Source organism: Piliocolobus tephrosceles, chromosome 4, assembly GCF_002776525.5.
Source record: "Piliocolobus tephrosceles isolate RC106 chromosome 4, ASM277652v3, whole genome shotgun sequence".
Lineage (NCBI taxonomy): Eukaryota > Metazoa > Chordata > Mammalia > Primates > Cercopithecidae > Piliocolobus > Piliocolobus tephrosceles.
Window position 1 is genome coordinate 45,129,093 of NC_045437.1, and position 15,534 is coordinate 45,144,626.

General features: G+C 37.0%; 1 protein-coding gene across 2 annotated transcripts in view; it reads right to left on the bottom strand.

Moving 5' to 3' along the window:
• POLK (DNA polymerase kappa) overlaps positions 1-15,534 on the bottom strand; it is a 98,097-nt gene that overhangs the window by 17,527 nt on the left and 65,036 nt on the right. For both annotated transcript variants that reach the window (XM_023207993.1, XM_023207994.1), the window contains exons 4-6: positions 10,112-10,264; positions 6,562-6,693; positions 3,561-3,714 (exon numbers count right to left, since the gene is read on the bottom strand). In XM_023207993.1, coding sequence (XP_023063761.1) covers positions 3,561-3,714; positions 6,562-6,693; positions 10,112-10,264 — 439 coding nt within the window. The remainder of the gene's footprint in view (positions 1-3,560; positions 3,715-6,561; positions 6,694-10,111; positions 10,265-15,534) is intronic.

A 15,534-nucleotide genomic window follows, 5' to 3' on the forward strand; every position in this document is an offset into this window, starting at 1 on the left:
GTAAAAATACCAATCTGGTTATTACTTCCTTATATTTATATTTTTCATAAATGGACTCTATAAAATATACTTAAATCTATACTGATACTAAAAATGTCTCCATGAACAAATCTATTAAAGCCTATTTTCTGGGCTTAATGTAGAAGAAATACAATTTAAATGCATTTGTAACAACCAAGGTTAGCAAAAAAGCTTTCTGATCCCATCTCGTAATTTTATTACATATAAATATTTTCCAAATTAAGATAGATGCAGAAGCAAAAATTAAATTTCTAGTTTTAAGACACATATGAATGTATATTACTTGAAAAATGAACTTGGCTGTTTAGGAAAAAAATTTAAAAATAATATAAAATAAATATGACAGACATCTGATAAATTTAAAAATTTAAAATATGTAGTGTGAATTAAGTCATAGATGTTAATTCAGTCAGATGTTTTCCAAATCTGAATTCCCAGGGCACATACACAATAAGCCAATTTTCTCTCTCTCCTTTTTTTTTTTTTTTTTTTTTTTGAGACAGGGTCTCCCTCTTGCCCAGGCTGAAATGTAGCTGGGACTGGGACTACAGGCGCAAGCAATCACACCTAGTTAATTTTATACTTTTTTGGTAAAGATAGGGTTTCACAATTTTGCCCAGGGTGGTCTCGAACTCCTGGGCTCAACTGATCCTCCCACCTCAGCCTCCTAAAGTGCTAGGATTATAAATGTGAACCACCTTGACTCGCCAATAAGCCTTATTTTCAAACTTACATTAGCTGCTATTTATGTGCTTCAGTTCCTGTCATTTTTTAATATTCTGGTTTTAAAATGTAGAGCAATTCAGAGGGGAAACAGGCCAGGCACGGTGGCTCATGTCTGTAATACCAGCACTTTGGGAGGCTGAGGTGGGCGGATCACCTGAGGTCAGGAGTTCAAGATCAGCCTGGCTAAGATGGTGAAACCCCATCTCTACTAAAAATACAAAAATGAGCCAGGTATGGTGGCGCACAGCTATTTGGGAGGCTGGGGCAGGAGAATTACTTCAACCCAGAAGGCAGAGGTTGCAGTGAGCTGAGACCGTTTCACTGTACTCCAGCCTGGGTGACAGAGTGAGACTCCACCTCACACACACACACACACACACACACACACACACACACACACACACAAAAAGACTGTGAAACAGTTGAAATGGTATCTACCTGGAGACCTTTTCCTCATCTGGATGGGTAGAAGTAAAGGTAAAGAGAGCTACAGAAAAACTGCAAACCAAGTAAGTTATCTGTCACATTCATAAGTCCCTTCTGCCGAGTTTTTTATGCCATGTTTTGTACCTCATGCCTCAACCACCCAGCCCTCAGGTGAGTCACTGTGAGAGCAGAATTATACAGCAGGAAGCAAAGAATGCTGCCTTCTAGTACATTATCAGAGCTGCTGCAAAATGCTCAGGTACCTTTTCAATCTGAACTACATTCTACTTTTCTGTGAGGCCTGGCTGTGCAACTAACAGCTGGACTACTTTCTTATTTGCTTTGTGTCAGAAACATCTTTATAATCCCCATAACTGAGGTAATCAGAATGTAACACTAAGATTAAAGCATTTCATTTGAACGACAAGCGCTAAAAAGTGTATGGCATTTCAGTTTCTTATATTATCTGACACTCACCATCCAGATTTAGATGGGAGAGTAAACATTTAAAAAATTATTATTTTATTTGTATGTAGAGACGGTAGTTAGCAATATATTTCCAAAGACAAACACCTTTTAGAAAATGGGGAAACAGCAAAAAAATGTCTTGGACTTTAGAGGAAGATGTATCAATTGCCTGCCACAGTTCCAATGCACTATTGACAATTTCCCATGGCATGATGTGAGATGAGACATGCCTGAAAGTCCAGCCCACAGGTATTTATACATGAGAAGAAAATTTAAACTATTCCAATTGCTTAGGAATATGAAAATACATGAAGAGGGTGCTGTACAAGTAAATATGTTAAAAGCAATAGACATTAAAAACTCACATACTGATAGTGAGTTTGGACATTATAATAAATGAAAAGAACATTAGTAGGCCCGGCGTGGCGGCTCACGCCTGTAATCCTAGCACTTTGGGAGACTGAGGCGGGCAGATCACCTGAGGTCAGGAGTTTGAGACCAGCCTGGCCAACATGGTGAAACTCCGCCTCTACTAAAAATACAAAAAACTAGCCAGGTGTGGTGGCAGGCACCTCTAATCCCAGATACTCGAGAGGCTGAGGCAGGAGAACTGCTTGAATCCAGGAGGCAGAGGCTGCAGTGAGCTGAGACCATGCCACTGCACTCCAGCCTGGGCAATAGAGAGAGACTATCTCAAAAAAAAAAAAAATAGTAGAAAATGAAAATATTTACTTTAATCCCAATGTAAAAATTTTAAAACATATCATGCAAGTCATGGTTATGGGAGGCCCTCAGGGGATGCTTTGACGTAATTATTTAATGATAATCCCTCCTTCTCTTGTGAAAGTAAGGAATTAATAAAGTAAGATTTTATACAAAGTGACGTCAGGCTTTATGTACCACATCCTCAAACAATGAAGTTACACCAAATAAGGAAAATCTTTTGCTCTATGCCTCTGTGTCCAGAAATGATTATTGTTTAATGTTCCTATAAAAGAAAAGAGAGACCAATCCCTTAGGGCTTTAAATAAGGTAATGAAGTTGTGATTTAGTGCCCATATTAAACTTGCTCCAAATGATGTGAGTCACAAACAATGTGAGAGAGTTATATTAATGTCACTGGGGATCTACCATTTTTGCTTCAGGGAAAGTTACAAACAGGTCTCCCCAGCACTGTCTGGCCCTTCTGAAGCAGAGTTGTGCACATGAAATGTTCCTGTGGGTTGTGAGCAAACACTTTTTCATCCAGGTGAACTTTGTTCAGGTGTCCAGGACATCTCAGACATAATCATACCTTTGACAAAATGTTGAAAGCAGTATGTGTAATATCTGCATGTTTCTTGGCATTGCTTTTGGATAGGTAATAAAGGGATTTATTTTTTTAAAAAAAACCCTGGAGTCTTGAAATTATACAGTGTAAGGCAAAGAAGGGAGTGAGAAGTCATTAATTTTGGCAGAGTTAAAAACAGTTATAATTGCTATAATAATTAGATTATTAGGAAAATTAGGAAAATGAAGAAAAATAGAATCATCCAATGTTTTGATATGTTTGAGGCTAGTCTTTTCTAACAACAACAAAAGGCCACTTTAAACAGATAACTTCCTCAGCTTCAATGCCATCCAAACTCTTCGTTAGTTAGACCTTAGGAAAATAACTGCTATAAAATTACTTTGTTCAGGGATTCTGCAGACTCTTAAGCTTAGAGATTTAACAATCACATTTCGTTTATATGTGATATTCTACATGTTTAATGCAGAAAACCCACTGGTATTTTTAAAATTTTCTGATTTTACATTTTTATAAAGGTACATCTATGCCTTCTACCTATACAGGCTAATAAATTAATTGGATCAATTCAAAGAGTTGTGGGTTTTTTTTTCACTGCTTCTTGGTTTGATAGTCTTAATAAGTTGCTTACCATTTTCTACAGAGTTTCCCATTTTGATGAAATACTTTCTTTTATCCTCAGGCCAATTTTGTCTTTCTTCTAAGTGCTTTGTTATATTCAGGTAGGCTTCATCAAGACTCATGGCCATAAAATTGGGATCATAATCAGCAAGTATTTCCTTAACCTTCAAAGGAAACAAAAAGAAGTTTAAATTTTGCTGTGATAGCAAATTTCTTCTGTCATATGTAGCTGATAAGAAACGTTAATATTCTTAGTTTGCAACTACAGTAACAATCCTGCAGTCAACAGCTCATGGATTTAAGGAATAAATAATCCACTACCAGGGAATATTTTCAAAATTTCTTTTTGTATTAAAATAGACCATGAAGGCAGAAGACCACAAAATAGCTTCATTTGATACAATCTCTATTTAGCTACCTATATCTAGTTATAATAAGCAATTCAAATAAATCTCAGACAACATTATCTGGTAGGCACATACAAAAAAATGGTTAAGGTTAAATTTAGGTAGCTTGTCAGAAGCTGAAGTGGGAATGATAGGATTCTATTCCCTCCTGCCTTTTGTGATTTATTGTTTTTGGTTCATTTTAAAAAGGAATAATCTTATATAAAGGTACTATGTTGCTTTAGAAAATATTTCAATTAATTATAACAGGCACATAAAAGTCCACTTAACATTAATTAATGCAGTAATCCAAAAATGAATGTTCTCTATTTCTTGTTACTTATTAAGATCTGGAATGGAAAAAAATGACAAATCTATAGTGTACTTCCATGATTACCTTAAATGATGGGGAAAAGTCTGGAGTTACATCTTAGGATAAAAGAAATACATATAAAGATTAGAATTATAGTTGCTATAATTCAGAAACGTCTTTTATATAAGATAGTGTTATTACATAAAACTATGACTTTTTTTCTAACCACTTAAGTATTAGCTATAATTAGAGGCAATGGTTGTCAAAATAATATGCATTATTTTCCAGACTGGGTGACCGAGTGAGACCGTGCCTCAAAAAAAAAATGTGTATTAGAAAACATATTTGCTGAATTATGCTATGCTTCCATTTAGCTTTTAAAACTGTCTACTGTATCACAAGAAAACTGTTTCTTGTTTTATAAAAAAGAAAGCTTTTTAGCTTAATATAATTATGAACAGCTGAGTCAAAGGGAATTTTAGAAAATGGTGATATAAACTTGGCCAAGTTTTACTCAGAGACTGCCTTAATTAGCTTTGTTCTTGTTATAATGTGCTCAAATAGAATCTTTGCAATGAAAATGAAACCCTGTGAAGTCTGTAACTGGCAGCCAACTAAGATTCTGAATGAGAAGTACTCCCTAGAGATACTGTTGAGTATTTATTAACTTCCTTTACATAGGATATTGCTATAAGAATTAAAAGAGACATGTTCCAGTAAAAATCAAGCACTTAAAGCTCCAATATCTTGGATAAAACAAAAATGGCTAGCTGGGCATGGTGGCTCATGCCTGTAATCCCAGCACTTTGGGAGGCCTGGGCAGGATAATTTTCTGAGGCCAGGAGTTTAAGCCTAGCCTGAGCAATATAGGGAAACCCTATCTCTGCAAAAAATTTTTAAAATTGGGAGGGTGTGGTGATGCATGCCTGTCATTCTAGCTACTCAGGAGGATGAGGCCAGAGGATTGCTTAATTCAAGAGTTTAAGGTTACAGTGAGGTATGATCGAGTCACAGCATTGAGCCTGGGCTACGGGGTGAGACCCTGTCTCAAAAAATAGGGAAGGCTTTTTCTTAAACTTTCTAACCAAGTCATGAATATTAATGTATCCATAGGCAGTGATGAATTTGTCCTATAGTTCATTTACACATAAGAACTCATTTGTTATCTGCAAATAAACTAGCTAGATCCGGCTCAAATTTGAAGAGTTCTCTGACTTACATAAGTAACCAGACTAAAATAACTAAAAACACTTTGGTTTTCACTGGCATACTGCCAGAAGTATTGCTGAGTTAAAGCACGACTTTAAAGAATGCCTTCTCTTACTAAATTTTTGTAGGATTTTTAAAACTTCTTAAAAGGCTATATTTATGATTAGTATTTTATCTCTTTTTAATTAGGAATACAATGAAAGAGATAAACAGTAACCAAATGTGAGTGTGCTCCCCTCTCCTACACTGCCTTTTCAGAGGTATACACAAAGCACTTGCTGTCACAGACCGCCTTGGACAGAAAAAAAAACAAACCTGTGCTTAAACTTGGAATAGTGTCATTTCTCGGGAAAATGAGGTGGAATAAAAATAAGAGGGGTGAATTTAAAGACCCCTGGCATAACAAAAGAGTAATAAGTATTAGGCCACAGTTTTTTAAGTGTTTCCATTCAGAGAGTAGTCTTAAACATATTTTACTACAGCAGTCTAAAAGTATTTGATATAGCAGTCTAAAATTTTATTCCAGCACTGCATGATAAACCACTTGTCATAAAAAAAAGAAAAAATGAAAGTTTTCACATATGACAGTTTGGCAAGCAATGGATTACTCCCTTTTCAATTATCAGTCTTAGACAGTAAATGATTATGGGGCAAGAAAAGTAGGCTAATCAAAATACATGAATTTTGTCACTGTTTAACAACATTAACAAATAATTATTCAGATAATAGGTTGACATTAATGACTAGATTCTGTAAGTTATTAATAAAATGTGGTTCTAGAAAAAATGTATATTGTACATTAAGAAAAAAGAGCTAAATTTAATTTTATATTATCATTAAGGCAGTTCAAAGTTGGAGGAAATGGGAAGAGTTTTCTAAGCAAATGAAAACTGCATGGAAAGGCAAAGAATTGGGAAAAAGAATGATGTATTCTGGGTACTATATGCAGCTCAGTATTCAATATATAAGCTGAAGAAGTGATAGGAAGCTCGACTGAAAGCGTAAGCTAAGACCAAATCCTATGTGCTAAGGCACTCAGACTTGACTCTGTAGGTGACAGGAAATCAGTGAAAGTCTAAAGTAGGGGTGAGACATTAACTTACCTCTTTACTCACAGCTCGGTATTTGTCAAAGTTTGGGGGCACTATTATAAGTTGTGGGCAGAGTCTCTTAGCAATAAATCCTGGCATGGCTGCACGAACACCAAACCTCCTTGCATGGTAATTTGAAGTAGACTGAAAGATATTTGACCACATGGAAAAAATATACAAATCTAAATGGACATATTGATCAATGCATTCACAGGAAATACATTAATATGTGTCTTTTCAATTCAAGGACATTTCATTTATAGGCCTCTGTTTTAATCCAAGTTTTGGCTTATTCTGTCACGGTGTTTTGATACCATGACCCTCTCCTATTACTATACCTATATTTATAATGCGATACCAGATACAAACAAGACTGTGCTAATAAAAAGATCTTCTTAAATTTCTACTAACTAAACATCATTGGTTTTAAGGCATATTTGTTATAGAATGAATATCAAAGTTTGGATGATGGTGAGTTATGTTACATGAAAGTAATAGTATAGTAAGTTGTACAGAATAATCATAAAATAATAGTATACAAATAGTAAAGATGTTACATTATAGAAAGTAATAGTATAGTATAACAGTAAACTTTTGGAATTTGCTCTATTTGGGATTTTGGAAACTTCATCTAGAACAAAAATAAAAGGTCTACTATGTGGTCAGCCAAATTAAGTCTCCAAAATGAAGTGATTAAAGCTTAAAATAAGTTTAGAAATTAAGGTTTTTTTCTTAAGGCTTAATTATCTTTTTTGCTGAAAACATTTTGACTAGGAGATGGAACTATAAAAGTATGAGGGTAAAAAGGAGAATATTGCTTATTAAATCCTGTTGATGATGATATCTGATGAAAGTCCATGTGAACCTGGTAGACCTTAGGACTATTTATAAAACAAATTCTATCACAAATTAAATCTTTATTTGGAATCGCAAGTGAAATTTCAAAGAAATGCAAAACAGAATCAAATGAAGGAATTATTTCACGATAATATGAATTTTCCTCTAATGATTTTCAAATGGCACTTAAAACATCTTGATAGTACTCAGAACTATACTAATCCTTGGTCAATGTTCTGGAACAGAAAATGTGGATAGCACTAGAAACAAAACCAATGCTTTAGTAAATAAGTTTAATAGAATTGACATAAAAGCTAGATGTATAGTAGAGGAGAAACAAACTTAAATAAGAATTTCTCTAACTTTTAAATTTGTGGTATATTGTAGATCACAGCCACAACACTTTACAGTTACTCTTATCAAAAGTGGGTTCTAGTTCCTCATGCCATGTGACTTGCCTTGTGACTTGGTTAGATGAAAATAATGTGAGGGAAGTGACACTGAGTTCCGAAACCTAAGTTTTTGCTTTTAGTAATCCAGCAACCATTGTAAATATTTTGGGGTAGATTACTCAATGTTGAAGCAACAATGGAGAGGAGAAAGTTCTGAAGCTGGAATCAATTCCGATCTCCTCAGTCCAAGTGCCAGACCCGTGAATGAAGCCATCTTGGATTTTTTAACCTCAGTTAAATTGCCCTAGCCAAATCCAGGTAGAGCAGGGTTGAGCCATCGCCACCGCACTCTGCTCAAATTACAGAATCATGAGCTAATAAATTTTGGCTATCCACTAAATACTGCGGGAGGCTGTTATGCAGCAATGGATAACTGCTATAGGATCTCAGTTGCAACTCTCAGTGACAAGTTAGAACATTTCAAAAATCCATCAAATTCACCAAAAAAGAATTCTATCAGTAGGAATAATGAAATGACTCCCATTAATTTGTAGATATACTTTTATATGTTTAATAGGACAAAAAGTTATGCTTATTAGAAGGGAAACCTATTTGTTCAACATACAAAGGGGGTAATCTTTGTTTAAATATAAGAAATAGTAATTTTGAATTTAGAAACAATAACTGATTTTTAGGAGGACAGAAATTGTAGGAAAGAAAATATTTTGTAGATTTCAAAAGCAGTTGGTTTAGCTTTAACATGGTTATAGCAAGTTTGTATCTATACACATACATAAACATACATAAATTTATGGTGTTACATCTTAATAAAATTAAATATATATTTTTGAAATACTTATTGATGATTTGTAGGAAAGGGGAGTTCCCTTTCAAATAACAGTGGTTTGGAAACAGAGTTATCAGTTGCCTGCATACTCACAGAGGCAGAGATAAAAAACCAACAGATTATAGTTTTATAATAAAATAATCACTCAGTAAGAATTAGTTTTGTAGCTATCTAAGGCATGGGAAGGAGTGAGGAACAGGGAAGAACTCTTCTTGTTTATCTAATACTTTTTAAGTACCAAACCCATCTATTTCAGTTGCTACTTTTAATTCCCAACACACTTTCAGCCACACATAGCTATCCTGGTCATTTTTACCTTCTAAAGTTAGATTGTAAAAAGGAACAGCAACACAGTAATCAGAAAAGCAAAGTTCTAAGTCATGGGAGAAACAATTTAACTACATTCTAAATGTACTTTATTAATGAAATATGTTATTCCAGAACTAGGGTTGGCAAACCTTTTCTTTTCTGTGAAAGTCCAGATAGTAATCATTTTAGGCTTTGCAGATCATTGAATTATTGAACTCTGCTCTTTTAGTGCAACAATAGTAATAAATAAATGGGTGTGACTTTGTTCCAATAAAAAGCTGGATTTGGCCTGCAGACCAGTCTGAAAATCTCTATTAATACTTTAGAAGAACACTTCCTTTTCTTTCTTATTCAACTCTCTTTAACTAGAATGGTTACTTAGGGAAAAATTTAATTTGCCATGGAAGTTACTAGGTTTGTAACTTTGGGCAGTTATTAAGCATCTCTCTGAGTTTTCTTTTTTGCCAAATGGAAATAAAAACTAGTACCTTAAAGCAGCAGTTCCTAACCTTTTTGGCACCAGAGACTGGTTTTGTGGAAGACAATTTTTCCATGGACTGGTGGGGCGATGGTTTCGAGATGATTGAAGCATGTTACATTTATTGTGCACTTTATTCCTATTATAATTACATTGTAATACATAATGAAATAATTATACAACTCACCATGATATAGAGTCAATTGCAGCCCTGAGCTTGTTTTCCTGCAATTAGACAATCCCATCTGGGGGTGATGGGAGACAGTGACAGATCATCAGGCATTTGATTCTCATAATGAGTATGTAACTTGGATCCCTCGCATGCGCAGTTCACAATAGGGTTTGTGCTCCTATGAGAATCCAGTGCCACAACTGATCTGACCGAGTTCGGGTATACTGCAAGTGATGGGAAGTGGTTGTAAATACAGATGAAGCTTCATTCGCTTGTCTGACGCTTACCTCTTGTTGTGAGGCCCAGTTTCTAACAGGCCATGGACCAATACCAATCTGTGAACCAGGGGCTGGAGTCCCCTGCCTTAAAGTATGTTGAAAGGATTCAGTAATTGAGTCATATATAAGGTACCCAGAAAAATACTCAGCAAACTGGTAGACCTCAATAAAGAATTCACCCTTCATGAAACAGTAAAGCTTACTTGAATATGTTATAAAATTTCCTTTTTGTCTTTGATCTTTACTTACCAGCATACTCATTGATCCTACAGCGATGGGTTTATCCTTCAATTCTGGATTGTCTCTCATTTCTACAGCTGCATAGAAAGCATCCATGTCAATGTGCACTATGGTATTGCTCAAATTTCGGCTCTGTTCTAATTCCATTGCAAATCTGTCAACCTTAATTTTTTAAAAAAGTTAACATACTTTTAGACAACATAATATTGAAACACCATTAACCACAACATTAATCTTAATTTATTAAGTGTCTATCAGTCTCTGTCCACACACCCATTCATCCATCCATCCATTCATCCATCCACACATCCATTTACTTTTATGGGCGTGTATTTTGTTGTTCATGAGTGTTTATGGGTTTATATTTTATTACTGTTTATAAGTGTTTATCTATGTATATTTTATTGTTTTTTAAATTAAAATTGGTAATTGCTTTTATTTTCATAGAGACAGCCTATCCTCAAATATCATTCCCTACTAACTCTTTCATCTCTCCATACTCCCAGGCACATAATAGGAACTTAATATTTAATGAATGAATGAGCATAATCCAACTGCTTTTATCAAATGATTCTACTGCTTTATAAATTTGGAGTTCAACTCACTATAACTAAAAGCCTCAATGTAGGTAAAATAAACAACTGCCATTTGATTCATAATAATAATGTCTTAAAAAATCAGCAAAGGAAATACACAACAAAAGATTATACCTCTTTGGCATATGATGTTTATGCTGAACAGTAAGGTACAACTGAAGATACTGAAGCATAATGTAAATGTTCCCTCTGTAGAACTGCTTTTATAATGTTAAAATTTGATGTTAATCTATACAAGTAAAATTTAAAACCCAAGCTGTAGTTTATTCTTCATGAACTTTTAATGTCAAATAAAATAGTGAAGATTCTTAATCTTTAAAGAATTTTAGTTTCTTCAGAGAAAAAGAGCTAGATTTACAAGAAAGAAATGAAAGGGGATAGACTAAACAAAGGAAGCAAGTAAGAAAAGTGATTATGTAGCAGACATATTCATTTCTAACTTCGATTTTTGTGGCCGGCCTCCACTATCAAGGCAAGAAAGGCTAAATACTCACCCAGCTTACCCTGCAGCTGGGGGTGGCTGTGTAATAGTTGTGATCTATGCAACACAGGGAAGTTACCAAGACCATTAAAGTAAAATCATAAGAGAAGAAAGCTATTAAATAAGCTGGAAAACATACAGAACATAGAACAGTACCTGGTACATGGCACAAGTTCAATAAATGCATCTATCACTAAAAGGATCAATGGATAGCTGCATAATAAAACATCAAAAACTGAGAGAAAAACAGCCAGCAAGGAGCAACTGGGGTGATCTATGGAATGGAAATAACTTCTGTCATGTGGAGCTCCCTCTAGCAAGTTTTCTCAAAGGTGGAGAGCTATAGGTGTCTACATTTTTTCCTTCATGTTGGACTCCCGCTTTGCCTCCATTCTGCAGAACTTTTTTTATGTCCTTCCTTCTTAGTGTTATAGTGACACCAGCTGCACACTAGTGGCAGGTTAAACCTATAACTCCTCTTTTAGAAGCCATCACCCTGACTCATGTTTGTCTCCAGGAGGTACAGTGAAATCTGTAGAAGTCTTCCCCTTGTTTAGGCTACAGCTCACTGAATGACCTGGGTTGCTCTATGCCTTCCTCAGGCTGTTCCTCTGTCTACAGTGCCTTTCTAAGCTCTGTCACAAGCCTCTAAGGATCAGCTGAAATATATCTTGGTATCTTAATAGAATGTCTGTCCTCTGTGCCACAGAATTTAATATTCCTTGTTTCCCTGCTCTTGCATGGCACTGATTGTGTTAGATACTAAATTGTCAGTTCCTTCAGAAGAAAGACCTTATCTGACTTAAAATTATTTTCTCACAAGAGAGATGGGGAGGGGAGACTAGAAGGAGAAAAATTTTGAATTTACAGCAGTATATTAAAGTTGGTTTAAAAAGTGAAAGCAGTACTAGTAGAAAAATCTTGAAGAAGACTAACTTCCTACAGTAAAATCCCATACGTAATAAATGGAACCTTTCAACATTACTATAATTTAACATACTAATTAAAACCTACTTCTTTTAGTACCTCAATTCTGAACCAGAGAATAGCATCATGACCACATGTAAACAAATTATGGAGATTAATAAAAACAAACGTAAACTAAAAACTACTCTATTTTAATCCAGAAAATATACCTAAGATATAACAGTCAAATAAGTGGTATCTGAAAACCGTGACATGGAATCATCTAGAAAAGAAAAAGATGATGAATAGAAAGCAAGTCAAATGGGAAAAAATTCTCCTCAGACTCACGTATTAATGCTATAAAAATGTCTTCAGCAAGCTATTCTCTTTTTTTTCTGCTTAAAGCAAGAGTAGTTGCCAAAAGGAAACCTCCCCACTGCATGACTCATACATTCTACTTTCCTTTTACTATCTCCCATTAGTTACCTTTGTCTGAACTCTTCTCTTTCTACATAAACCAGATGCATGCCACTACTGCTTTTAAAAGTTTCTTCAACTGAAATCCCCATTCATATTGTCCTTTCTTCCATTTTCCAATGACTTTCAAGTTCTGATCTGAGTCTCCAACATGCACATTGTTCCTTTTGCTACCGCTCAAAACTGGTGTGTGTCACACTGGTTAAGAGTAACGGCTTTTGGGATTCCCCGGCAAGATGGTCGAATAGGAACAGTTCCTGTCTGCAGCTCCCAGTGAGACTAAGGCAGAAGGTGGGTGATTTCTGCATTTCCAACTGAGGTATTCAGCTCATCTCATTGGGACTGATTAGAAAGTGGATGCAGGCCAGGAAGGGCTAGGAGAAGCAAGGTGGGATGTTGACCCACCCAGGAAGCATGAGGGGTCTGGGAACTCCCTCCCCTAGCCAAGGGAAACCATGAGGGACTGTGCCGTTAGTGAGGGATGGTGCTATCCGGCCTAGATATTATGCTTTTCCCACTGTCTTCACAACCTGGAGACCAGGAGATTCCACTGGGTGCCTACACAACCAGGGCCCTGGGTTTCAAGCACAAAACTGGGTGGCCATTTGGGCAGACACTGAGCTAGCTGCAAGAGGTTTTTTTAGTACCCCAGTGGTGCTGGAACGCCAGAGAGAAAGAACTGTTCATTCCCCAGGAAACGGGGCTGAAGCCAGGGAGCCGAGTGGTCTAGCTCAGTGGATCTCATGTCCACAGAGCCCAGCAAGCTAAGATCCACTGGCTTGAAATTCTCGCTGCTGGCACAGCAGACTGAAGTCGACCTGGGATGCTCCAGCTTGGTGAAGGGAGGAGCATCTGCCATTACTGAGGCTTGTGTAGGAGGTTTTCCCCTCACAGTGTAAACAAAGCCAGCGGGAAGTTCGAACTGGGTGGAACCCACCACAGCTTGGCAAGGCCACTGTAGCCTGACTGCCTTTTTCGATTCCTCCTCTCTTGGCAGGGCATCTCTGAAAGAAAGGCAGCAACCCCAGTCAGGGGCTTATTGATAAAACTCCCATCTCCCTGGGACAGAGCACCTGGGGAAAGGGGTAGCTGTGGCGCAGTTTCAGCAGACTTAAACGTTCCTGCCTGCTGGTTCTGAAGAGAGCAGCAGATTGCCCAGCACAGCACTCAAGCTCTGCTAAGGAACAGACTGCCTCCTCAAGTGGGTCCCTGATTCCAATGCCTCCTGATGGTAGGGGTCGACAGACATCTCATACAGGAGAGCTCCAGCTGGCATCTGGTGGTACCCCTCTGGGACGAAGCTTCCAGAGGAAGGAACAGGTAGCAATCTCTGCTGTTCCGCAGCCTCTGCTGGTGATACCCAGGCAAACAGGGTCTGGAGTAGACCTCCAGCAAACTCCAGCAGAACTTCAGAAGAGGGTCCTGCTAGAAGGAAAACTAAAAAACAGAAAGCAACAGCATCAACATCAACAAAGAGGATGACCACGCAAAAGCCCCATCCAAAGGTTATCAACATCGAAGACTAAAGGTGGATAAATCCACAAAGACGAGGAAAAAACAGTGCAAAAAGGCTGAAAATTCCAAAAAACAGAATACATCTTTTCCTCCAAAGGATCACAACTCCATGCCAGCAAGGGAATAAAACTGGATGGAGAATGAGTTTGACAAATTGACAGAAGTAGGCTTCAGAAGGTGGGTAATAACAAAGTCCTCCGAGCTAAAGGAGCATGTTCTAACCCAACGCAAGGAAGCTAAGAACCTTGATAAAAGGTTACAGGAACTGCTAACTAGAATAACCAGTTTTGAGAAGAACATAAATGACCTGATAGAGCTGAAAAACACAGCACAAAAACTTCCAGAAGCATATACAAGTATCAATAGCTGAACTGATAGAGCGAAAGAAAGGGTATCGGAGATTGAAGATCAATTTAATGAAATACAGTGTGAAGACAAGATTAGAGAAAAAGCATAAAAGGAACGAACAAAGTCTCCAAGAAATATGGGACTATGTGAAAAGACCAAACCTACATTTCATTGGTGTACCTGAAAGTGATGGGGAGAATGGAACGAAGTTGGAAAACGCTCTTCAGGATATTATCCAGGAGAACTTCCCCAACCTAGCAAGACAGGCCGACATTCAAATTCAGGAAATACAAAGAAAACCGCAAAGATACTCCTTGAGAAGAGCAACCCCACGACACATAATAATCAGATTCACCAAAGTTGAAATGAAGGAAAAAATGTTAAGGGTAGGCCAGAGACAAAGGTCGGGTTACAAAGAGAAGCCCATCAGAATAACAGCAGATCTCTCTGCAGAAACCTACAAGCCACAAGAGAGTGGGGGCCAACATTCAACATTCTTAAAGAATTTTCAACCCAGAATTTCATATCCAGCCAAACTAAGCTTCATAAGTGAAGAAGAAATACAATTCTTTACAGACAAGCAAGTGCTGAGGAATTTTGTCACAACCAGGCCTGCCTTACAAGAGCTCCTGAAGGAAGCACTAAATATGGAAAGGAAAAACTGGTACCAGTCACTGCAAAAGCATACCAAAATGTAAAGACCACTGACACTTGAAGAACCTGTATCAACTAATGGGCAAAATAACCAGCTAGCATCATAATGACAGGATCAAAATAAATGCCCCAATTAAAAGACACAGACTGGCAAATTGGATAAAGAGTCAAGACCCATCAGTGTGCTCTATTCAGGAGACCCATCCCACGTGCAAAGACACACATAGGCTCAAAATAAAGAGATGGAGGAAGATTTACCAAGGAAGAAGAAGAGGAGGAAGAGGAGGAAGAGGAGGAAGAGGAGGAGGAAGAGGAAGAGGAGGAGGAGGAAGGAGGAGGAGGAGGAGGAGGAGGAGGAGGAGGAGGAAGAAGAAGAAGAAGAAGAAGAAGAAGAAGAAGAAGAAGAAGAAGAAGAAGAAGAAGAAGAAGAAGAAGAAGAAGAAGAAGAAGAAGAA